Source organism: Scyliorhinus torazame, chromosome 27 (assembly GCF_047496885.1).
Source record: "Scyliorhinus torazame isolate Kashiwa2021f chromosome 27, sScyTor2.1, whole genome shotgun sequence".
NCBI lineage: Eukaryota > Metazoa > Chordata > Chondrichthyes > Carcharhiniformes > Scyliorhinidae > Scyliorhinus > Scyliorhinus torazame.
The window spans coordinates 25411950-25439163 of record NC_092733.1 but is presented as its reverse complement, the minus strand read 5'-3'; the positions used below and the strand labels follow the sequence as shown (position 1 = coordinate 25439163).

Below are 27214 nucleotides of genomic sequence, written 5' to 3'. Positions count from 1 at the left end.
GATTCGGTCCTTGGGTGACTGTCTGTGTGGAACTTGCACGTTCTCCCCCCGTGTGTGTGTGTGTGTGGGGGGAATTTCCTCCGGGTGCTCCGGTTTCCTCCCACGGTCCAAACACGTGCAGGTTCGGTGGATTGGCCATGTTAAAGTGCCCCTCAGTGTCCAAAGGTCAGGTGGTGTTACAGAGATAGTGCATGGGAGTGGGCCTGGGGAGGGCACTCTTTCAGAGGGCTGGTGCAGACTCGATAGGCCAAATGGCCGCCTCCTGCACTGCCGGGATTGTATGAAATCACATTGGTCAATTCCTCCAGTTGCAGGTTGTGCAAACTACATGCTAAAGTCAGTCATTCTGCTGACCATGGGCAAAATTCTCCGTAAACGGCGCGATGTCCGCCGACCGGCGCCAAAAACGGCGCAAATCAATCCGGCATCGCGCCGCCCCAAAGGTGCGGAATCCTCCGCATCTTGAGCGGCCGAGCCCTAACCTTGAGGGGCTAGGCCCACGCCGGACTGATTTCCGCCCCGCCAGCTGGCGGGAAAGGCCTTTGGTGCCCCGCCTGCTGGCGAGGAAATAACATTGCCGGGCGGCGCATGCGCGGGAGCGATAGCAGCCGCTCACGGCTTCCCCACGCATGCGCTGTGGAGAGAGTCTCTTCCGCCTCTGCCATGGTGGAGACCATGGCGAAGGTGGAAGGAAAAGAGTGCCCCCACGGCACAGGCCCGCCCGCGGATTGGTGGGCCCTGATCACGGGCCAGGCCACCGTGGGGGCATCCCCCGGGGGCAGATCGCCCCCCCAGGACCCTGGAGCCCGCCTGCGCCGCCTTGTCCCGCCGGTAAGAGAGGTGGTTTAATCCAGGTCGGCGAGACAGGCATTCCAGCAGTGGGACTTCGGCCCATCCGGGCCGGAGAATCGCCGGGGGGGGGGGGGGGGCCCGCCAACTGGCGCGGCGCGATTCCTGCCCCCACCGAATCTCCGGTGCCGGAGAATTCGGCAACCGGCGGGGGCGGGATTCACGCCAGCCCCTGGCGATTCTCCGACCCGGCGGGGGGGGGGGGTCTTATTCCTGAAGTTAAAGTCTCTCAGTTAGCCACATTTCCCATCAGGCTATAGTAGTGTCCTTTCTTTGCTCAGCCATTTTGTATCAGGCTGTAAACTACATTTCCTACATCTGTTACGTGGAAATGCAAAATAAAAACTAATATTAATAGTAAAGAAAATGGAAATAGGAGGGAAGAAAGCAGGTGTGAATTGGGGGGGAAATGTATTTAAAGTTAGAGAGAAGTAAAAAAATAGACCATCAAAAAGTGCATTAACCTCTATATTTGGGGTGGTCGGGTGGCGCAGTGGTTAGCACTGCTGCCTCACGGTGCCGAGGACCCGGGCTCAATCCTGACTCTGGGTTACTGTCCGTGTGGAGTTTGCACATTCTCCCCGTGTCTGCGTGGGTCTCACCTCCACAACTCAAAGATGTGCAGGGTAGGTGGATTGGCCCCGCTGAATTGTCCCTTAATTGGGAAAAAAAGAATTGGGCGCTTCAAGTTTATTAAAAAAAGTAATGTATATACTTAATCCCTAATTTTAACCTGAATTACAGGGGGAGGGATGCGGGGTCGCAAATGGTTAAAATAGCTGGCTGGAGGGAGGGAGGGAGTTGGCTGTGTTCTCCCAGCACCATTTTAAGTGGCAGAAATCCAACAGTCTAAGTGGTCACAAATGCCAGGAAATTGGGAGATCTATTTAAAGTGGGGGAAGTCGCAATCTTACCATGTCATCAGCGCTCTGGTGCAATGGTGCAGGCTGTGTCTGTAAAGCTGGTGACCAGGCCCAGAGAGGCCCCGGCAAATTGTCCTTTGATCCATTCCTCGAGACCCCACACAGACAGGAGCGGGCAGGGTTGATGTTGCCAGACCGACAAGGGAACCTCAGGCCTCCTCTCCCGGTGGGACTTAACTACGGCCTTCCCCATGTCCTGACTGGCCGGCAGAACCCCAAACCACTCCCACCCACCCTTCCCCCTTTCACCTCCCCTCGCGAACCTTTCCAGAATGGTTTTCCGCGATCCATGGCGTTATCTGCTGTTCCCCTGCTCCTGCCAGCTTTAAGCGGGGGGGGGGGGGGGGGGGGGGGGGAAATCCACAAGCGGAATGCTCTCAAAGTAAAATAAAAGGGAGGCTGCAGGTTTGATGTCCAATTAACACATTAGCTATAAGATGTTTCATTCGTATAGGTTATTGGAGGTAGGTTGACACAGTGGTTAACACCGCTGCCTCACAGCGCAAGGGACCCAGGTTCAATTCCGGCCTCGGGCGACTGTCTGTGCGGAGTCTGCACGTTCTCCCCGTGTCTGCGTGGGTTTCCTCCGGGTGCTCCGGTTTCCTCCCACAGTCCAAGGATGTGCAGGTTTTACGTGGATCGGCCATGCTAACTTGTCTCTTAGTGTCCAAAGATGTGCAGGTTAGGTGGGGTCATGTGGCTAGGGCGGGGTGTGGGCTGAGTTAGGGTGCTCTTTCAGAGGGTCGGTGCAGACTCGATGGGCCAAGTGGCCTCCTTCTGCAGATGCAGATTTTAGGCTGTCATCCGATCAGCGAGGGCCTTATTAAATTGAGGAGCAGGCTGGAGGGGCTCCTGCCCCTTGTTCGCCTGTTACTTTCGCTAATCCACTCTCTACTTTCAATAACTGGAGCTGTGTATAATCAACCAATCAGTCACTTGCTTCGCTTCTTAATGTCTGCGTTAATTTGCCTACGCAACAGCACCAGAGTCCGCTCTCAGTGACCTCCCAGAGACTCGATGGGCCGAATGGCTTCCTTCTGCACGGTAGGGATTCTCTGACCCAGTCTAGGTGAAGGTCCGGGGGGGTAGGGGATACCCTGACAACAAGATAAGGTTTGAAAAAGAAAATGCAAGTCCTGTTAGTTCGGTTGTTTCTTTGGCTCCCAAATTCCTTTCTGCGTGCTTCAAATGCTTTGGGAAGCTCCGTGAGAGTAACAGACAGGCCTGTTCCACTGAAGCATATTTATAGGCCTTGGCAGCTTGTTCAAACTTCCTTGTCACTGAGATGAATCAGCGTCTGCCTCTCAGCCGCAATATGAATGACTTGAGCCCGTGGTCCAAATGCTCCTTGCTGTCCCGACGCTCACCTCATTCCCCAGACAAACTGGATTTATTTTTAGTTTTTTCACAAAGAGCAAATGATTGCGCATCACTGACTTACCCTATAAATCCAATAGTAGCAATAATAATTTTTGTTGGCGTCACAAGTAGGCTTACATTAACACTGCAATGAAGTTACTGTGAAAAGCCCCTAGTCGCCACATTCCGGCGCCTGTTCGAGGTCACAGAGGGAGAATTCAGAATGTCTGATTCACCAAACAAGCACATCTTTCGGGACTTGTGGGAGGAAACCGGAGCACCCGGAGGAAACCCACGCAGACACGGGGAGAACGTGCAGACTCCGCACAGACGGTGACTCAAGCCGGGAATCGAACCCGTGACCCTGGCGCGGTGAAGCAACGGTGCTAACCACTGCGCTACCATTCCCAGGTATCTGTTCTTCCTATTCTGCTCGGTCGTGGAGGTTGCGAGTGTGGGAGGTGCTTTCAAAGGATCTTTGGTGAGTTGCTGCAGTGCATCTTGTGAATAGTATATACCGTTGCCACTGTGCGTTGGCGGTGGAGGGAGTGAATGGTGAAGGAGGTGGATGGGGTGCCAATCACATGGAGCTGCTTTGTCCTGGATGGTGTTGAGCTTCTTGAGTGTTGTTGGAGCTGCGCTCACCCAGGCAAGTGGGGGAATATTCCATCACACTCCTGACTTGTGCCTTGTAGATGGGTGGACACGCTTTGGGGGGTCAGGAGGTGAGTTACTCGCCACAGAATTCCCAGCCTCTGACCTGCCCTGGTAGCCACATAATATGGCTGGGTCCAGTTCAGTTTCTGATCAATGGTCACCCCCAGGATATTGATAGTGGGGGATACAGAGATGATAATGCCATTGAATGTCAAGGGGCACTGCTTTGATTCTGTCTTGTGGGAGATGGACAGCACGGTAGCACAGTAGTTAGAAACGTTTCTTCGCAGCTCCAGGGTCCCAGGTTCGATTCCGGCTTGGGTCACTGTCTGTGCGGAGTCTGCACATCCTCCCCGTGTCTGCGTGGGTTTCCTCCGGGTGCTCTGGTTTCCTCCCACAGTCCAAAGATGTGCAGGTTAGGTGGATTGGCCATGATAAATTGCCCTTAGTGACCAAAAAAGGTGAAGTGGGGTTACTGGGTTACAGGGATAGGGTGGAGGTGTGGACTTAAGTCGGGTGCTCTTTCCAAGAGTCGGTGCAGACTCGATGGGCCAAATGGCCTCCTTCTGCACTGTAAATTCTATGATTCTATGGACATTGCCCAGCACTCGAGTGGCATTGAAGTTCTCCGTCAACTCAGTGTATCTGTCCTATCATATTCCTTAGCATCCAAAAATCGATTGCTTTCAGTCTGGTCCTCTTTGTACAACATTGTTAATCGTCTATTTCTTTCCATTGTTGCAGTTGCTGGCTCTCGTTGGAAAATGGTTTCCTGTGGAGTTTCCTGGGGCCGGTGTGTGCGATTATAATGGTGAGGTTTGTCATAATATCCACTCATGGATATAATGAGATGCAGACAGGCAGTGATTGACACACAGGATGACCAATGAACACACACGACACAGAACAACCAATCACCAGACAGGACACTACCACTATAAAACACACAAGGCATTAAGACAAAACACACAAGGCATTAGAGTGCACAAGGCCGTGAGCAGCGTCTCCATGTGACAAGAGAGCTAGTCTGGTCAAGCCAGTCAGCGGTTATCAGTTTAGATTAATAGAATGTCAACCCAAAGCAGACGATGTACAGCAACCAGCAGGTTCAATAAAACAGTGTTGGACCATCTCCTGTGTCGGAAGCCTGTTTCTAGTCTCACTGCAGCCAGGTGCAGTCAATGTTAAACCGACTCAGATAACACATCAAGGATCACATTGAAATATCTGTGGAAAACTTACTTCTCAAGGGAGCTGGACCTGGCTCAGCTGCGATGTGCGCAATGGGGCTGAAGAGAGCGAGGGACACACACAGAGAGCGAGGGACACACAGAGAGCGAGGGACACACAGTGAGCGAGGGACACACAGAGAGAGGGGCACACAGAGAGCGAGGGACACACAGAGTGCTGGGACACACAGAGAGCGAGGGACACACAGTGAGCGAGTAGCACACAGAGAGTGAGGGACACATAGATTATTGAAACACACTCCTTAAAACATGAGGGAAGCTGGATGCACTCAGATAGAATCCTTTCAATGAAGAGGTAACAGTGCTGTGGACGACATGAGCAGAGATAGACCCTGGGGGGGGGGGGGGGGGGGCAACCTGCAGTGAAAAGAGATTATGTGATAAATGGGATTCATCTCTGAAAAAATATATCAACCAGTCGGTATTATGACCCCTTTCTGTTCTGAACAATGTTCACAATGCTCGTATACTCACCGCAGTTACGGCACCTAGAATCCCAACAGTGCAGAAGGAGGCCATTCAGCCCATCGAGTCTGCATCAACCCTCTGAAAGAGCACCCCACCTAGGCCCACACCCTCCCCCTATCCCTGCAACCTCTGGACGCTAAGAGGTAATTTGTCAAGGCCCATCCACCTAAAACTACACATCTTTGGGCTGTGGGAGGAACCCGGAGCTCCCGGGGGAAAACCCAAGTGGCTACGGGGAGAAGGTGCAAACTCCACACAGATAGTCACCCACGGCTGGAATCGAACCTTGGGTCCCTGACGGCGTGATGCAACAGTGCTAACCAATGTGCCATCCCATGCAACCAGCGTTCCCTTCTGATTAACAACCTCAGTTGCCAAATTTGAGAAAATCGACGCTAGATATGGAAATATTCCTTCATTTTGGTCTCATCCCAGATTGTTGCAGATTGACTGAAAAGAGAGGGCAACAATGTGCTCCCTCGATGCTGTCCCATCAGTTAAACTGAAGGAAGGTTGCAGAAAAGACGTAGAGAAATTATTTTCATTGCAAGTAACTCAAAGACATGAAGCTCTGATCCCAAGATACTCTCGATCCAAGAAAGTGATTGAAGAAACGTTCTCTTGCAAAGAATTTAATGGCCTGAGATGATTTGCCACAACTGATCCTTGGCATTAAACCCATTGGTAGTGGTGTGTACAGAGGAAATAGGAGCAAGAGTAGGCCATTCAACCCCTTGGGCCTGCTCCACCATTCTACTAGGTCATGGCTGTTCTTCTACCTGTGAGGGGTCTCATTCGTGGCCGTGCAGAGGAGTGACCTAATGGAGTGCAGGGCATCGGGTAGGACCTCCTGCCAGCGGGTGGTTGGGAGACATCTCGACCGTAGGGCCAGAAGGACAGCCTTCCAAACTGTTGCGTTCTCCCTCTCCACCTGCCCGTTTCCCCACGGGTTATAACTGGTCGTTCTGCTCGAGGCGATGCCTTTGCTGAGCAGATACTGACGCAGTTCATCGCTCATGAACGATGTACCCCGGTGGCTGTGGAAATAAGCGGGGAAACCAAACAGGGTGAAGATGCTGTGCAGTGCCTTTATCACGGTGGCCGAGGTCATATCGGGACAGGGCACGGCGAATGGGAAGCGGGAGAACTCGGCAATGACAGTGAGGGGAGGGGGCCCTTGAAGTCCACACTTAGTCCCTCAAAGGGCCCCGAGGCCTTCACGAGACAAGCCTTGTCTGGCCGGTAGCAGTGCGGTTTGCACTCCGCGCAGATCTGGCAGGCCCTGGTCATGGCCTTGACCTCCTCGGTTGAGTAAGATAGCTTGCGGGACTTGATAAAGTGGACGAGCCGGGTAACCCCCGGGTGGCAGAGGTCATTGTGGATGGCTTGCAGGCGGTCCTCCTGCGCGTTGGCGCACGTGCCGCGGGACAGGGCATCTGGGGGCTCATTGAGCTCCCCTGGACGATACTTGATATCATACGTGTAGGTGGAGAGTTCGATCCTCCACCTCGAAATTTTATCGTTTTTTATTTTGCCCCGTTGTGCGTTATCAAACATGAAGGCTACCGACCATTGGTCGGTGACGAGGGTGAACCTCCTACCGGCTAGGTAGTGCCTCCAGTGCTGCACAGCCTCCACAATGGCTTGTGCCTCCTTCTCGACTGCAGAGTGTCGAATCTCGGAGGCGGTGAGGGTCCGGGAGAAGAACGCTACTGGTCTGCCTGCCTGGTTGAGGGTAGCAGCCAGGGCGATGTCTGACGCATCGCTCTCTACCTGGAAAGGGATAGTTTCATTCACCGCGTGCATAGCAGCCTTGTTGATGTCGGCCTTGATGCGGCTGAAGGCCGATCGGGCCTCTGCCGACTGGGGGAATATTGTTGTCTTTAGGAGTGGGCGGGCTTTATCCGCATATTTGGGGACCTACTGGGCGTAATAGGAGAAAAGCCCCAAGCACCATTTGAGGGCCTTCAGGCTGCAGGGGAGGGGAAGTTCCTTCGCATGCGGTCGGAGTCGGGACCTAGGACCCCATTTTCCACGACATAGCCGAGGATGGCCAGCCGGGTGGTGTGGAAAACGCAATTTTCCTTGTTATAGGTCAGGTTAAGGGCTCGGGCGGTCTGGAGGAACTTTTCGAGGTTCGCGTCATGGTCCTGCTGATCATGGCCGCAGATGATGACATTGTCCAAGTACGGATATGTAGCCCGCAAGCCGTACTGGTCCACCATTTGGTCCATCGCCCTCTGGAAGATGGAGACCCCATTTGTGACGCCGAAGGGGACCCTGAGGAAGTGGAAGAGCCGGCCGGCTGCTTCGAAGGCAGTATAGGGGCGGTCTTTCGGTTGGAGCTGGTGGTAGGCGGATTTGAGATCAACCCTGGAAAATACCCGGTATTGGGCGATCCGATTTACCATTTCTGCTACGCGAGGAAGGGGGTACGCAACGAACTGCATGAAGCGGTTTATGGTCTGGCTATAATCCATGACCATCCGTTACTTTTCCCCAGACCGGACTACCACCACTTGTGCTCTCCAGGGGCTGTTGCTAGCCTCGATGACCCCCTCTCCCAGTAAACGCTGGACCTCTGACTTGATAAAAGTCATATCTTGGGCACTGTACCGCCGGCTCCTGGTGGCGACGGGCTTACAGTCGGGAGTGAGGTTCGAGAATAGAGAGGGGGGTGCGACTTTCAGTGTCGCAAGGCTGCATATCGTGAGGGGGGGGTGCAAGGGTCCGCCGAACTTCAGTGTTAGGCTTCGGTGGCTGCACTGGAAATCCAGTCCGAGCAGCAGGGGGGGCGCAGAGGTGAGGGAGGATATACAGTTTGAAACGGTTGTATTCGGCGCCCTGGATCGAGAGATCCGCAATACAACACCCCTTGATTTGGACCGAGTGGGACCCGGATGCGAGGGCTATGGTTTGGGACACGGGATGGGTGCGCAAGGAGCAGCGCCTTACCGTTTCTGGATGAATAAAGCTCTTCGTGCTCCCTGAGTTGAAAAGGCATGAAGTGTCGTGCCCGTTGACCTGGACCTGCATCATAGAGTTCTGCAGGTATTTTGGCCGCGCTTTTTCGAGGGTGATCGCTCCCACTCGCGGGTAGCCCGAGTCCTCAGCCGAGTCAGATTTGTAAAATGGCCGCCGCCGTCGGTTGCACGTATCGGGTCGAGAAGATGGCCGCCGTCAAGATGGCCGTCCCCATGATTCACACGAGGCAGATGACGTGTCAGAAGGGGGCGTGTCGGGTTGATGCGCAGCCGCGTTGCGAGGCCTGCGGGCCTGTGAGCCTGATTTCCGGGCCTGGTGTTCTTTGTGTTTCTGGCCCTTGGGCCTGGCCAGGCACACCCTCGTAAAATGCCCCTTCTTCCCGCAGTCGCTGCAGACGGCCAGGCGGGCTGGGCAGCGTGGTCGTGGGTGCTAGCCCTGCCCACAGAAATAGCACGGTGTGCCCCCGGTCTGGGCGGGCCGCCGCGCGGTGCAGGCCCGTAACGTGGCCGAGTCTGGGTAAGTCCGAGGGGGGCTCGCAGGGTCCGCGGGGTACGTGCCTAAATTATGTCTGGCCACTTCCAGCAAGGTGGCGAGCGTTAGTGCGTCCTGGAGGTCTTTTGCCCCTGATGCACGATCAATGACCACTAAAGCGAGGTTGTAGTCCAACTGGAGGCTTTAATAAGCTAGATGTTTCCCCAGCAGCTCAGGTACAGAATGAAGGCTGCTGGGGCAGCACGGACTCTTATACCCCACCAGCAGGGCGGCGCTACCATACATCCTAACCAATAGAAAGCATACAGTTTCCACCAATGGTGCTCCAAACTATCAGGTACCGTAATACCTCTAACACCACATCCCCGTTTTCGGGTAGTCGCTGCCGGATGTAGGTCGAGCGAATGCCGGACACGAAAGCGACTCTGATGTGCTGGTTCATATGGAGTTCCCCCGTCACATCCTGATGATTCCAATTCCTGGTGAGCGTGGTGAGTTTTTCTACAAATTCGTCTAGCGTTTCCCCCGAGAGCTGCCGACAGGTAGAGAGCAGATGACGGGCATGTACCTCGTTGATGGGTTTGACAAACCGCTTGCGTAGTATCTCAACCGCCTCTTCGTAGGTAGTCGCCTTTTCGAGCTTGGCGGAGATTCTGTGACTCACCCAGACGTGGAGTAGGCTCAGCTTGCCTGGCCCCAGGATGGGAGTCTCTGAGGAGTCCAGATAGGCCTCGAAGCATCGGAGCCAGTATTGAAAAATTTCCTTTGCCTCCGGTGCCGGGCTTCCAGATTGAGATTCTCTGGTTTTAGGCCTGCGTCCATCCTGATGTAGTTTAGCTTATTAAATTGATGTACCCTCAATAATGACGCTAGAGAGTAAAACGGTAAAGAAGGCTTTAATAAGCTAAGAACTAGCCTGGTGCCGAGACGGGTGCTTACTGGGTGCCGCCTGCAAGGCGGTCCCTTATATACGACTCCCAGGTGGGCGGAGCCAGAGGCGGAGTCCCCCAGGGTTCCAAGACCGGTCTTAAAGGGGACATCACCTTACATGATGATAAGGGGACAGTAATACAATAACCGTTCATCACAAGATCAATAGCTTTTTGTGAAGCAATGGTGTTGGGGGTTAAGGGCAAAGGCAGCTGTGTGGGGCAAAGTTTAATTCCCTTCTCCGCGGTGAGTTTGATAGTGGGGAGGGTGCTGCAGGTGGCGTTCCCTCGTTCAAAGGCACTCAGTGACTGATGGAGGGACCCGGCATTGGGAAATGGGGGGTGCAATGAGAGCCATCCCCCTCGTGCAGTTGACCCCTATCAGCTGGCCCCCGCCACGGCCCCTACTCCACAAAACTCCTCCTGTCATCACCTATCTGGCTGCCAAATCGCACCCACTGTCCTAGCCCTCAGGTGGGTGTCATACCGGCAGTGGCCACTGCCTTCCTGTTGGTGCTGCCGTTCGATGCACTTGCTGGTGGCTGTGTACAGTTCTGGTCACCCTATTATTGGAGGGATATCGTTAAACTAGAAAGAGTGCAGAAGGGATTTACGAGGATGCTACCAGGACTTGATGGTCTGAGTTATGAGGAGAGGCTGGATAGGCTGGGACTTCTTTCCCTGGAGCGTAGGAGACTTAGGGGTGAACTTATAGAGGTCTATAAAAAAATTAGGAGCATAGATAAGGTATATAGTAAACATCTTTTCCCAAAGGTAGAGGAGTCTAGAACTAGAGGACATAGGTTTAAGGTGAGAGGGGAGAGATACAAAAGAGACCAGAGGGGAAATTTCTTCACACAGAGGGTGGAGAACGTCTGGAACGGGCTACCAGAGGCAGTGGTAGAGGCAGGTATGGTTTTGTCTTTTAAAAAGAAGTTAGAAAGTTACATGGGCAGGGTGGGTATAGAGGAATATGGGCCAAATGCGGGCAAGTGGGACTAGCTTGGTGATAGAAAGTGGGCGGCATGGACAAGCTGGGCCGAAGGGCCTGTTTCCATGCTGTAAATATCTGTGACGCTACGGCTCAGGGGCAGTGGGACTGCCAGTCCTGGGTGCCCTTCATCCCAGAGGAGGCCTTACAAGCCCCCCTCCGTCATTAAATGCCAGCCGTGGAGTTAGTTCACAGATCAGCCATGACCACGTTGATGACAGAACCGGTTCACGGGGCCACATGACCTCCTCCTGTTCAATCCCACAGCTCAACTCCCACCCACAACCTGGGGGGTGGAACCACGGACTGAGCAGAAAGCCTGATTAGACCTCTCTTCGAGACCTTCGTACATCGTTTTTGGATCTAGATGCAAATACATGCTCATGTATTTGCTTTGTTTGGCCCCTTGTTCTGCGCTGTAACCAATCACTGTTTGCTGATGTACCATTTGTCAATGTTCTCTGTTGATTATTCTTTTTGCCGACTGTGTACGCACTGTGTACGTTCCCTCGGCTGCAGAAAAATAATTTTCACTGTACTTCGGGACATGTGGCAATAAATCTAATCAAATCAAATTCAGAACGCTTGAGACAGAACCCCCGTCTCGGACAATACGTAAGCGTATGCAAAATGTGTGGTGATGTGCATCACTGTGTATACACAAGTGGTTAATGTAAATACACCACAACTAAGTAAGTACTAGGGGGAGCACCGGAGATGTCATGATATGCAAACATGCAGCTAATGAACACTTAAAATAGGACACAACCAATGAGCAGTCAAGACACCCAGAGGTGGCATTACCACAAGGGGGCATTACACAACCCATATAAAAGGACAGGGCACACATGCTCTGCCTCTTTCCACAGACCGACATCTGGAGAGTACATAAGGGTTGATCAGAAGCATCACACCCAGCACGTGGCTTAGAGCAGGCTGGTTTAGATAGGCTGAGTTACTACAGTTAGATTAGCAGGAGAGTCAAACTCATTAAGAACTGTGTTAATAGTTCAATAAATACGTTGAACTCATGACAAAGTCTGGACCATCCCTTGTCAAAGCATACATCAAGGCAGCAGCTCGTGCTACACGAAGAAGCATAACACAACAAAATGGAGATCCACGTGTAACGACATCTTAACTGAGGTAATGGATTGTGTTCTCAATCTGATCTGGGCAGAGTGGAGGGATAACAGAGGGCTCTTAGCTCTGTACCTAGCCTGGCTAACTTACTGAGATAGGACAGCGGGAACTTTGCTCTGACATCTACTGTATCTGGCCTGTAAGCACCCATGTCAAAATTCATCCGAGACCAGTCTCGTGATGTACGGCAAACTCTACCAATTCTGAGACATCCCCAGGCAACACCGTAACTGAATCTTACCACTGTTTGCAGATCAATATGGTTGTTTACGGCATAACTCTGGTCACGTTGGCGAAGAAGTTGTCCTCCATTAAGAAGGATGAACCCAAACTGAAGATGATCAGGTATGAGTGGCACCAATGGATCTGAATGCAGGAAGAGCGTTGTCTTCTTCAAACACTTTTGCCCCTGAAGATTTAATTCTGATTTCCCTTTCTCCCACTGACCAGGTCCTTCACAATCACGGCGATCGCACAGCTTTTTCTCCTGGGCTGTACATGGGTGTTTGGAATTTTCCATTTTCAAGAAGAAACCATCGCTATGGCGTATATATTCATCATAATTAACAGCCTTCAAGGGGCATTCATCTTTATTCTCCACTGCCTCTTAAATAAACAGGTAGGAGTCGGTCATGTTCAATTTGTTCAGCATGTTCAACACAGTCAGTCAGTGTAAAGTCTGGTGTGATACCTCCCGTTATACTGACCCGTCAGAGAGACTCAATCATAGTTCCGACAAGCAGTTTTAATTGTGTTTATCGAATTTCCTCCAAATGTTATTTATGTAAATAGTGTTCTCTGATGTACCCCTCGCTGTAACACTCTCTGATACACCACACACCCCTCACTTCAACACTCTCTGATATACCCCACACCCCTCACTGTAACACTCTCCGATATACCCCACACCCCTCACTGTAACTCTCTCTGGTATTCCCCACACCCCTCACTGTAACACTCTCTGATATACCCCACTCCCCTCACTGTAACACTCTCTGATATACCCCACACCCCTCACTGTAACACTCTCTGATATACCCCACGCCCCTCACTGTAACACTCTCTGATATACCCCACACCCCTCACTGTAACACTCTCTGATATACCCCACACCCCTCACTGCAATACTCTCTGATATACCCCACACCCCTCACTGTAACACTCTCTGATATACCCCACACCCCTCACTGTAACACTCTCTGATATACCCCACACTCCTCACTGTAACACTCTGATATACCCCACATCCCTCACTGTAACTCTCTGATATACCCGACACCCCTCACTGCAATACTCTCTGATATACCCCACACCCCTCACTGTAACACTCTCTGATATACCCCACACCCCTCACTGTAACACTCTCTGATATACCCCACACCCCTCACTGTAACACTGTCTGATATACCCACACCCCTCACTGTAACACTCTCTGATGTACCCCTCGCTGTAACACTCTCTGATATACCGACACCCCTCACTGTAACACTCTCTGATATACCCCACACCCCTCACTGCAACACTGTCTGATATACACCACACCCCTCACTGTAACACTCTCTGATATACCGACACCCCTCACTGTAACACTCTCTGATATATCCCACACCCCTCACTGTAACATTCTCTGATATACCCCACACCCCTCACTGTAACACTCTCTGATATACCCCACACCCCTTACTGTAACACTCTGATATCCCCCACACCACTCACTGTAACACTCTCTGATATACCCCAGACCCCTCACTGTAACACTCTCTGATATACCGACACCTCTCACTGTAACACTCTCTGATATATCCCACACCCCTCACTGTAACATTCTCTGATATACCCCACACCCCTCACTGTAACACTCTCTGATATACCCCACACCCCTTACTGTAACACTCTGATATCCCCCACACCACTCACTGTAACACTCTCTGATATACCCCAGAACCCTCACTGTAACACTCTCTGATATACCCCACACCCCTCACTGTAACGCTCTCTGATACACCCCACACCCCTCACTGTAACACTCTCTGATATACCGACACCCCTCACTGTAACACTCTCTGATATACCGACACCTCTCACTGTAACACTCTCTGATATACCCCACACCCCTCACTGTAACACACTCTGATATACCCCACACCCCTCACTGTAACACTCTCTGATATACCCCACACCCCTCACTGTAACACTCTCTGATATACCCCACACCCCTTACTGTAACACTCTGATATCCCCCACACCACTCACTGTAACACTCTCTGATATACCCCAGACCCCTCACTGTAACACTCTCTGATATACCCCACACCCCTCACTGTAACGCTCTCTGATACACCCCACACCCCTCACTGTAACGCTCTCTGATATACCCCACACCCCTCACTGTGACACTCTCTGATATACCCCACACCCCTCACTGTAACACTCTCTGATATACCTACACCTCTCACTGTAACACTCTCTGATATACCCCACACCCCTCACTGTAACACTCTGATATACCCCACACCCCTCACTGTAACACTCTCTGATATACCTCACACCCCTCACTGTAACACACTCTGATATACCCCACACCCCTCACTGTAACACTGATATACCCCACACCCCTCACTGTAACACTCTCTGATATACCTACACCTCTCACTGTAACACTCTCTGATATACCCCACACCCCTCACTGTAACACTCTCTGATATACCCCACACCCCTCACTGTAACACTCTCTGATATACCCCACACCCCTCACCGTAACACTCTCTGATATACCCCACACCCCTCACTGTAACAATCTCTGATATACCCCACACTCCTCACTGCAACACTCTCTGATATATCCCACACCCCTCACTGTAACAATCTCTGATATACCCCACACCCCTCACTGTAACACTCTGATATCCCCCACACCACTCACTGTAACACTCTCTGATATACCCCAGACCCCTCACTGTAACAATCTCTGATACACCCCACACCCCTCACTGTAACACTCTCTGATATACCCCACACCCCTCACTGTAACGCTCTCTGATATACCCCACACCCCTCACCGTAACACTCTCTGATATACCCCACACCCCTCACTGTAACGCTCTCTGATACAGCTCACACCCCTCACTGTAACACTCTCTGATATACCCCACACCCCTCACTGTAACGCTCTCTGATATACCCCACATCCCTCACTGTAACACTCTCTGATATACCCCACACCCCTCTCTGATACGCTCTCTGATATACCCCACACACCTCACTGCAACACTCTGATATACCCCACACCCCTCACTGTAACACTCTGATATCCCCCACACCCCTCACTGTAACACTCTCTGATATACCCCACACCCCTCACAGTGACACTCTCTGATATACCCCACAACCTCACTGTAACACTCTCCGATACACCCCACACCCCTCACTGTAACACTCGCCGATATACCCCACATCCCTCACTGTAACACTCTCTGATATACCCCACACCCCTCACTGTAACACTCTGATATCCCCCACACCCCTCACTGTAACACTCTGATATACCCCACACCCCTCACCGTGACACTCTCTGATATACCCCACACCCTCACTAACACTCTCCGATATACCCCACACCCCTCACTGTAACACTCGCCGATACACCCCACATTCCTCACTGTAACACTCTCTGATATACCCCACACCCCTCACTGTAACACTCTGATATCCCCCACACCCCTCACTGTAACACTCTCTGATATACCCCACACCCCTCACCGTGACACTCTCTGATATACCCCACACTGTAACACTCTCTGATATACCCCACACCCCTCACTGTAACACTCTGATATCCCCCACACCCCTCACTGTAACACTCTCTGATATACCCCACACCCCTCACTGTAACACTCTCCGATATACCCCACACTCCTCACTGTAATACTTGCTGATATACCCCGCACCCCTCACTGTAACACTCCCTGATATACCCCACACCCCTCACTGTAATGCTCTCTGATATACACCACACCCCTCACTGTAACACTCTCTGATATACCCCATATCCCTCACTGTAACACTCTCTGATGTACCCCACACCCCTCACTGCAACACTCTCTGATATACCCCACACCTCTCACTGTAACACTCTCTGATATACACCACACCCCTCACTGTAACACTCGCTGATACACCCCACACCCCTCACTGTAACACTCTGATATACCCCACACCCCTCACTGTAACACTCTCTGATATACACCACACCCCTCACTGTAACACTGTCTGATATACCCCACACCCCTCACTGTAACACTCTCTGATATACCCCATACCCCTCACTGTAACACTCTCCGATATACCCACACCCCTCACTGCCACACTCCCTGATATACCCCACACCACTCACTGTAACACTCTCTGATATACCCCACACTCCACACTGTAACATTGTGTTATATCCCACACCCCTCACTGTAACACTCTCTGATATACCCCACACCCCTCATTGTAACACTCTCTGATATACCCCATACCCCTCACTGTAACACTCTCCGATATACCCACACCCCTCACTGCCACACTCTCTGATATACCCCACACCACTCACTGTAACACTCTCTGATGTACCCCACACCCCTCACTGCAACAATGCTCTCTGATATACACCACACCCCTCACTGTAACACTCTCTGATATACACCACACCCCTCACTGTAACACTCGCTGATACACCCCACACCCCTCACTGTAACACTCTCTGATATACCCCACACCCCTCACTGTAACACTCTCTGATATACACCACACCCCTCACTGCAACACTCTCTGATATACCCCACACCCCTCACTGTAACACTCTCTGATATACCCCACACCTCTCACTGCAACACTCTCTGATATACCCCGCACCCCTCACTCTAACACTCTGATATACCCCACACCCCTCACTGTAACACTCTCTGATATACCCCTCACTGCAACACTCTCTGATATACCCCACACCCCTCACCCACACCCCTCACTGTAACACTCTCTGATATACCCCACACCCCTCACTGCAACACTCTCTGATATACCCCACACCCCTCACTGTAACACTCTCTGATATACCCCACTCCCCTCACTGTAACACTCTCTGATATACCCCACACCCCTCACTGTAACACTGATATACCCCACCCCCTCACTGTAACACTCTCTGATATACCCCACACCCCTCACTGTAACACTCTCTGATATACCCCACACTGTAACACTGTCTGATATACCCCACACCCCTCACTGCAACACTCTCTGATATACCCCACACCCCTCACTGTAACACTCTCTGATATACCCCACACTGTAACACTGTCTGATATACCCCACACCCCTCACTGCAACACTCTCTGATATACCCCACACCCCTCACTGTAACACTCTGATATACCCCGCACCCCTCACTGTAACACTCTCTGATATACCCCACATCCCTCACTGTAACACTCTCTGATATACCCCACACCCCTCACTGTAACACTCTCTGATATATCCCACACACCTCACTGTAACACTGATATACCCCACACCCCTCACTGTAACACTCTCTGATATACCCCACACCCCTCACTGTAACACTCTCTGATATACCCCACACCCCTCACTGTAACACTCTCTGATATACCCCACACCCCTCACTGTAACACTCGCTGATATACCCCACACCCCTCACTGTAACACTCTGATATACCCCACACCCCTCACTGTAACACTGATATACCCCACACCCCTCACTGTAACACTCTCTGATATACCCCACACCCCTCACTGTAACACTCTCTGATATACCCCACACCCCTCACTGTAACACTCGCTGATACACCCCACACCCCTCACTGTAACACTCTCTGATATACACCACACCCCTCACTGCAACACTCTCTGATATACCCCACACCCCTCACTGTAACACTCTCTGATATACCCCACACCTCTCACTGCAACACTCTCTGATATACCCCGCACCCCTCACTGTAACACTCTGATATACCCCACACCCCTCACTGTAACACTCTCTGATATACCCCTCACTGCAACACTCTCTGATATACCCCACACCCCTCACCCACACCCCTCACTGTAACACTCTCTGATATACCCCACACCCCTCACTGCAACACTCTCTGATATACCCCACACCCCTCACTGTAACACTCTCTGATATACCCCACTCCCCTCACTGTAACACTCTCTGATATACCCCACACCCCTCACTGTAACACTGATATACCCCACCCCCTCACTGTAACACTCTCTGATATACCCCACACCCCTCACTGTAACACTCTCTGATATACCCCACACTGTAACACTGTCTGATATACCCCACACCCCTCACTGCAACACTCTCTGATATACCCCACACCCCTCACTGTAACACTCTCTGATATACCCCACACTGTAACACTGTCTGATATACCCCACACCCCTCACTGCAACACTCTCTGATATACCCCACACCCCTCACTGTAACACTCTGATATACCCCGCACCCCTCACTGTAACACTCTCTGATATACCCCACATCCCTCACTGTAACACTCTCTGATATACCCCACACCCCTCACTGTAACACTCTCTGATATATCCCACACACCTCACTGTAACACTGATATACCCCACACCCCTCACTGTAACACTCTCTGATATACCCCACACCCCTCACTGTAACACTCTCTGATATACCCCACACCCCTCACTGTAACACTCTCTGATATACCCCACACCCCTCACTGTAACACTCGCTGATATACCCCACACCCCTCACTGTAACACTCTGATATACCCCACACCCCTCACTGTAACACTGATATACCCCACACCCCTCACTGTAACACTCTCTGATATACCCCACACCCCTCACTGTAACACTCTCTGATATACCCCACACCCCTCACTGTAACACTCGCTGATACACCCCACACCCCTCACTGTAACACTGATATACCCCACACCCCTCACTGTAACACTCGCTGATACACCCCACACCCCTCACAGTAACATTCGCTGATATATCCCACGCCCCTCACAGTAACATTCGCTGATATATCCCACGCCCCTCTTAATCTGACATTTTGGCCGAGGTTTTCATCCATAGGGTGTGACTCACTGGTTGAGATATTTCTCGACATGGCGACTCTCCCTCCTGCATGACCATGCTTGCCGAAGCCATGAAGTGTTGGCAAGAGGCTGGAGTCAGGGCCAGCAGCTTCCAAAGCAGGCCCGAGGTGGAAACTGTGGCAGGCAGCCACAGACTGACCTCAGTTCCTTGGGACAAATCAGATCAAATCCGGCCTTGGGTGACTGTCTGTGTGGAATTTGCATATTCTGCCCGTGTCCGCATGCGTTACCTCCGGATGCTCCGGTTTCTACCCACTGTCCAGGAATCTGCAGGTTAGGTGGGGTTACAGGGATAGGGCGGGGGAGTGGGCCTAGGTTAGGGTGCTCTTTCAGACAGTCGAAGCAGACTCGATGGGCTGAATGGCCTCCTTCTGCACTGTAGGATTTCTAAGGATTCGATGTGCGAGCACCAATCCTCTGGAACTTTGCGTACGTGTGTGATCAACCTGCTAATCAATTTGACCATTTTCTTTTCTAAAGGTGAGGGACGAATATCGTAAACGGTTCCCCTGCATCTTCTGCTTAAAGCCCATTCTCTACTCCGAGTTCATTCAGTCTTCCACCGTGCCAATGATCAGTTTGCGATCGAGGAATACCTCAACCTCTCAGGTATGTTTTTCCACTTTAACCTTTCTACACAACACTCCCTGATCTGAATGGAGGAGTAGCCTCTTGCTAAGTCCAGAGGCCTTCTGGAGGTGTTCGGAGTATTCCGCATTCCGAATCCTCTCCTGTCCCTTATCGTTCATGGTGTTAGCCTTGGCTCAGTTGGAAGAACTCTGGCCTTGCAGGCAGAAGGTTGAGGGTTCGAGACTCCCTCCAGAGACCTGAGCATCGGATCGAGGCTAACACTCACGAGGTGCACTGAGAGTCTCCCAACGAGACATGATTCATAGAATTTACAGTGCAGAAGGAGGCCATTCGGCCATCGAGTCTGCACCGGCTCTTGGAAAGAGCACCCTACCCAAGGTCAACACCGTCACCCTATCCCCATAACCCAGTAACCCCACCCAACACTAAGGGCAATTTTGAACACTAAGGGCAAATTATCATGGCCAATCCACCTAACCTGCACATCTTTGGACTGTGGGAGGAAATCGGAGCACCCGAGGAAACCCACGCACACACGGGAGGATGTGCAGACTCCGCACAGACAGTGACCCAAGCTGGAATCGAACCTGGGACCCTGGAGCTGTGAAGCAATTGTGCTATCCACAAGGCTACCGTGCTGCCCATGATCTCACGGTCCGCTTTGCTCACAAGATGGAACGATTTCAAAGGACAGAGAGTCCTTCTTCTTCTCCTGTTCGCTCTTTGTCCTTCGACACAAATCACTTAAAAAAAATGATGGGATTGCTGTTTGCGGAGCTTACTCTGTACAGATTGGCTGGCGCATTTCTTACATTGCGGTGGCACAGGTGGTTAGCACTGCTGCCTCACAACTGCCAGGGACCCGGGTTCGATTCCGGCCTCGGGTGACTGTCTGTGTGAGTTGCATTTTCTCCCCGTGTCTGTGTGGGTTTCCTCCGGGTGCTCCGGTTTCCTCCCACAGTCCAAAGATGTGCAGGTTTGGTGGATTGGCCAGGCTAAATTGTCCAAAGGGTTATGTGGGGGTTACGGGGAAGGGGAGGGGTGGGGGGGGGGGGGGTGGGGGTGGGGGGGGGGGGTGGGGGGGGGGGGGTGGGGGTGGGGGTGGGGGTGGGGGGGGGGGGGGGGGGGTGGGGGGGGGGTGGGGGGTGGGTGGGGGGGTGGGGGGGTGGGGGGGGGGGGGGTGGGGGGGGGGGTGGGGGGGGGTGGGGGGGGGGGTGGGGGGTGGGGGGGGGGGTGGGGGGGGGTGGGGGGGGGGGGTGGGGGGGGGGGGTGGGGGGGGGGGTGGGGGGGGGGGGTGGGGGGGGGTGGGGGGGGGGTGGGGGGGGGGGTGGGGGGGGGGGGGGGGGGGGGGTGGGGGGGGGGGGGGGGGTGGGGGGGGGGTGGGGGGTGGGGGGGGGGGGGGGGGGGGGGGCGGGGGGGGGGGGGGGGGTGGGGGGGGGTGGGGTGGGGGGGGGGTGGGGGGGGGGTGGGGCTGTCTAGGTAGGGTGCTGCTTTCAGAGGATCGGTGCAGACGCAATGGGCCGAATGGTCTCCTTCTGCACTGTAAGAATTCTACAGTTCTGTGAGGTTCCGACTTACACCAATGGCCAGACTCAAAGTATGCCATTGGCTGCACAACATTATGGGATGTCCTGTGCTGACGAAGAGGCTCTATGTGAATGTATTTTTCTCAAATAAGGAAAATGTAATTAGCGGGGACATTGTGCACAGACAATATGGCTGCCTGTCGGCCAATGTGGATCTTTCCCTGAAGATTTCTTAACATTAAATCATACATCTACACGAGTAGGCCCACTCGGCCCCATCGAGCCTGCTCCACCATTCACTAGATCACGGCTAATCTGATTGTAACCTCAACCCCACATTCCTGCCCGATCCCCCCCGAATAACCTTTCACCCCCACCTCGTTCTTCAGGAATCAATCCGGCTCTGCCTTAAAACTATTCAAAGACTCTGCTTCCGCTGCCTTTTTGAAGAAGAGCGTTTCAGAGACTCGCCACCCTCGGAGAGAAAATAATTCTCCTCGTTAATGGGGCAACCCTTTATTTTAAACAGTGACCCCCCCCCCCCCGAGTTCTGGATTCTCCACAACAAGAGGAAACATCCTCTTCACATCCTCCCTTACTACCAATACCCCCCTCAGGATCTTAATGGTTCGATCAAGTAGTGTGGTAATAGACATTCGGCCCCGTCATGTTTGTGCCGGCCCTTCAGCCGGTCCACCACTCCCTCCGCCTTTTCCCCAACAGCCCCGCAAATGTTTTCTCCTCGAAAAAAGACCCCCCATCCTTCGAAAAGGCCGCCAATTCGAACCTGCCTCCACCACACATTCAGGCAGTGCATTCCAGATCTTATAGACCACTCGCTGCCACTCAAAGTCTCGTCCTCGTGTCTCCTACGATTTCTTTTGCCAATCGCCTTAGAATGGATGTCCTCTGATTCTCGTGATCTCCGCCGGACGGGATCAGTTTCTCTCTATCTCCTCCAGAAGCCCCCTCATGATTTTGACCACCAACAAAAGCTTTTCCCAGCGTTTCTCTTCTGTGAGGAGAACAACTGTGCTCATACTACTGCCAACTCACGGCTGGGGAGGGGGGTGGGGGGGGGGGGGGGGGGATTTAACACGAGGGAGGAAGACCAACAAGGGAGCCCGTCTGGACTCAGGGCTGGTTTCGGCTCAGTGGGCTAGATAGCTGGTTTTTGATGCAGAACAAGGGCCAGTGGCGGGGGTTCAATTCCCGTACCAGCCTCCCCGAACAGGCCCCGGAATGTGGCGACTGGGGGGCTATTCACAGTAACTTCCTATTCATTATCATTCAGTCATCCCATATTGAATGTAAAGGGCTAAAATGAGGAGTAATCCACAGCAACCAATAGGATAAAAATGGAATTTTCAGTGGGTTAGTGACATCTACTGGCTGGAACAGCAGTACTGTTTAGAGTTCATTTGGACTGTGCTTCCTCACTCCTCCCCTAATGACCAAACACGGGATCATCATCAATTAGCGATGGGGTGGTCAATATTAGTTCACCAGTGAGGCTGAAACATCCGCCAGCTTGGCTGTCCTCGGAGAGGGCGTGCACGGTGTCCTCTGGGCACTATCAAGGCCTCCTGTGCCCCGGTGGCACCGCAGAGGCTGGGGGTACCACACGGACCGCCACGACCGCATTTTTGATTTGGCGTTTTTAAAGTTTCCCTTCTGATTCTGCCTTCTGTTTGGAGTTTCCCACCCAAGGGGCAGGCTCCTTTCATTTTGTCAAACCGATCTTTTGGTTATTTTGTCCCTTTTTGTTTTTGGGTAACTGATTTTCCAAAAGTGTAAACGGGGTGTAGGGGATCGGGGTAGCTTTCGCGGACGTGGTTCCTGGCTGGGGAGGTGCACTTGCTGGGAAGAGCGCAATTGGGACTCATGGGCGCTGGATTCTCCAATAATGGGGCTCTGTCCCCGCGCCCGCGGAAAAACGCGCTGCGAATCACTCTGGGCTCAACCTGCGCAGTAAGTCCAGGTGGCGATTCTCTGATTTGCAGGGGGCTGGCAGGGCCCTCGGAGTGCTCCTCGCAGCTCTGGCTGCCAATACGGGGCCCTGCACCGTCCAGTCGGGGATCCGCGCCATGCGCACGGCGGTGGCCTGTGTCAGCCCCCCCCCGCGTGACATGGCCAACCCACCACCGCAGACCGGTACCAAGAAGATAGGCCCCCCCCCCCCCCCCAGATCGCACGCCTGTGGCTCGATGCCGCCCCCGATCGGTAGCCTGGCCGTCCTGGAGCCCCCCCCCTCCCCCCTGTGAATGATCCTCCTGCTCCCCACCAGGGCGACCACAGGGATTGAGTCCGCAGCCGCTACGCCGAATTCCTGCCGGGTGGAACCATGTGAGAGCCGCGCCGGCGGGAACCCGGCCAGCTGCACCCGGTGAATCTCCGCGGGGGGCCTCTAGCAATGGCCCCCGACGGTGCCGTGCCCACCGTGCGCGCCCGATTTGGCAGCCGATTCTCCGATCGCGATTTCGGGGCGGAGGCTCGGAGAACCCCGACCCTGGTATTCCAGCGCCGTTTCCGACCTGTGTGGCTGACTGAGATTCGAGACCAGGATCTGTTGAAGTAACCGCGTAACGTATTTATCAAATCGGGAAGCTCTCGGCTGGGTGAGCGAAACCATACTCCTGCCCCTAATTCATATGCTCGTCTGGGCATAGCTCGGTGTTTGTTTTTGTTTTTCCCCATGGGGCGACATTTGTACGCGCAACCCGTCAAGTCGCGGTCTGAGGAGCCACAGTCCAGCGCCTGTGAGCAATGGGCGGGATGTTCGAAAAACCAACAGACCCCGTTCTTAGTGTCAGGAGCTAACCCACCCCGATCTTTCTCGCTTGTTTCAGGGCAGAGGCAGCAGCCTGCACATCGCATCGTGATCGGCCTCCGACAGAGCTTCCAGGATTGGGCCGGCGCGCACGTTATCGCGAGGTCCGTGCTGGGAGGACGTTCCCTGTGAACCTCGCATGGTGAAAATGGTGACTGTCGAAAAGCTGAGAATGTTGTCTTGGATGCTTCTCAATGATCATGTTGGCGCCCGGACAATGGGTCAACCAATCTCTGAACTGGCACGAAGAAGGTGCACAAATGGACTCGGGATAGACTTGGAAGAAGGATAAGAACACGCATGTTTGACATGTATGATCAGCGCCACTCATGGTCCATTTGGTGCAAGGGGCTATCCTAACGAGGGCATTTTCAGGGACTTCTCTTTCCGTTGCTCCATGTGTCTGAAGTATTTTATATCGTAGGTGTCATAATATACACCAGTATACCATGGTGCAGACACACACTGATGGACACACAGTGGGACCAATCAACACACACAACACCGCAGCCAATCACCAGTGAGAGCACACTCACTATAAAGACAGGGGGCATCAGAGTTCCCGCTCATTCGAGTAGCAGCTAGCTAGGAGCACAGAGCTCGCAGCCTGCAACACAGACATTCACCATGTGCTGAGTGCATCAACTGGTTAGGACTAAGCAAAGGTCTATAGTTAAAGCTGGTATCGTATTTACCCACAGTTAAAGTATGTTTAAATAGTTAACCTTGTAATACAATAGAGTTGCACCACTTCCAGTGTTGGTGACCTGTTTGTGATCCAGAACACCCAACACATCAGTAGGGTAAATAGTCATCATGAGAGAGTGCAACGTCATGTTTGTTACCATGTTTTCCAGGGCATGATTCTGGAGGAATGCTCAATGGTTGCTCCCATCCATTGAGTTCAATGCCATTATGCTTTGTTTTTGAGATTCTTCGAAGATTTGACATTTTATTTTCTGCAATTTTATTCTCTCTCAACTCTGTGTCTTAAGTGTGGTGCAACACAAAGAGGTCAGTATCTGGCATCACCATGGTGATTAACCAAGTATCTGGCAGGTAGGGAGAGATGGTTGATGCAATGGTAATGTCCCCTGAACTTGTAACCCAAAGGCTCTCTGGGAAAACCCCACCCTTAGTTGAACAATCCGGAATATAAAGCGGATCTCGTCTTTCTTTATTTAAAAAAACATCTGGTTCACTAATTCCTTTCATGGGAGCAAATCTGTCACCCTAACCTGGTCTGGCCTACTTGTGCCTCCAGATCTACAGCAATGCGGCTGCCATCTTAAATGGTGGCCAACTTAAGTGGCTCAGCGACCCTCTCAGCCCAGGGGCATTAAGGGATGGCCAGCAACGCCTACAACCCGTGAAGACCTTTTAAGAAAAGGCGGGCTGGGGGAACTGCTGACCAGTGACCCCCTGCTGGGGAAGGTCGATGGTCGGTTCAGTCGATGCCGCACAGCATTTCGGGCGGGCCGATGAATCCAGGGACGATCAAAGTCAGGAGCAATTGAATTTAGTAGTGAAACGCCCCACATCCGAAGCTGTTCCCTGTCAATCCTGTGTGACGGAGAGAAGTGGAGGAGGGATCTAAGCCGTTCTAAACATAGCATCAGTCGAACCACTTACAGGTCAGGAAGTGTGACAAGAGATGTTCGAAGAACTGCTCAGAGCTCACAGAGTTAATACCAATAAAATGAATTGTTATGTTTTGTAAATTATTGGGTGTTTTTAAAAAATCCTTCCATGGGATCTGAGGTTTGCTCGTGTAGTCAGAACTTGTGGCTCATCCCTAATCTCCCTCAAGGAGGTGGATGCGGGCCGCCATCTTGAACGGCTATGGCCAGAGTGGCGAAGGTACACCCACAGTGCTGTTAGGGAGGGAGCTCCAAGATTTTGAGTCAGCAACAATGAAGGAATCAGTAATTATAATTTGATGAATCTGGGGTCCGTGTACCATGCGGTTGACGAATGAGGCATCCACGTCAAAAGGGCCTCGATCCCAATCCCAGCCTGCTATAACCTATCATCGTCAGGGTTGCAATGCAGCACTGCGATCGACTTGGTGTGGAAAGCGCCCCCCACCACCCCCCGCACCCCCCACCCCCCCCCCCCCCCCCCCCCCGCCCATCCAGATTTCCACCGAGTGCAGGTTCAGACTGGTTTGTGAAGTGTGCCGTGGTTGAGTAACCCAGATCGCTCGTCGCCCCGGTTTCTTCGCAAGATGTTGGGCGGGGGGGAGGTCTCTTTAATCATCTATGCTGCTGCCTTCAGAGGAGCAGGCGAAAGACCTTAAAAAACAAGTCACATCTCAGAGAAAAAAATTACTTCAACGTATTAAATTGTACCTTCAACACAGGTGCAGTTCAGAGGGGCGGACTCCCCTTTTTTCGAGGAGAAATAGGGATGGACGATAAATTCCGGCCTTCCTGCATGACAGGAACGAATAAATATATATTTTTAAGTGTCTATGATATTGTGCTCGAAATGCATGAACTTGGCACCTTATCCCATTCTTAAAATGTCTCAATGTGCTATTGACAACCCACAAATTCCTCTTTTGGATTGGAGGAATTGTTGTTCGGAAACCGTTGTATATTTTATGTATTTAGTTTATCTCTGAGCAAAGCAGAGATGACACTCGTTCTAAATGTGCAGGAACGTCATCTCCATTAAATGTTTTAAAATATCTTCCTGCGCGATGTCGAGTAGCTTCTTGAGTCTGTTTACTTTGCTCTGCGTCCAGACCCAGGCTTAACCAATCCAGCACAGTGAGCATTGATCAGTTACGTGACTCTCATAATCAAACACAGAACAGCTGAACCGTTGAGCAGCACAGGACCAAGCATCATTGCTACACCAACATGTCTTTTATTCTTTAAGAATGCAATCTTATGAATTGTTCTCGTAATAGCTTGGTCTTGTTTATCTGCTATTGTCTCCGATTCAATTATCAGCAATGGCATGTTCTCTTCATAGAATCTCTCCACTGCAGAAGGAGGCCATTTGGCCCATTGAGTCAGCACTGATCCTTGGAAAGAGCACCCTACCTAGGCCCATGCCTAGGCCCAC

The 27214-nt window shown here is 52.3% G+C and overlaps 1 protein-coding gene across 3 annotated transcripts in view; it reads left to right on the top strand.

Moving 5' to 3' along the window:
- LOC140403319 (adhesion G protein-coupled receptor E3-like) overlaps positions 1 to 26833 on the top strand; it is a 122686-nt gene extending 95853 nt beyond the window's left edge. For all 3 annotated transcript variants that reach the window (XM_072491166.1, XM_072491168.1, XM_072491167.1), the window contains 5 exons: positions 4533 to 4599; positions 12300 to 12391; positions 12497 to 12665; positions 19673 to 19801; positions 24159 to 26833. In XM_072491166.1, the coding sequence (XP_072347267.1) occupies positions 4533 to 4599; positions 12300 to 12391; positions 12497 to 12665; positions 19673 to 19801; positions 24159 to 24191 (490 nt within the window). In that variant the 3' untranslated portion in view covers positions 24192 to 26833. The remainder of the gene's footprint in view (positions 1 to 4532; positions 4600 to 12299; positions 12392 to 12496; positions 12666 to 19672; positions 19802 to 24158) is intronic.
- Positions 26834 to 27214: the final 381 nt, after the last annotated feature.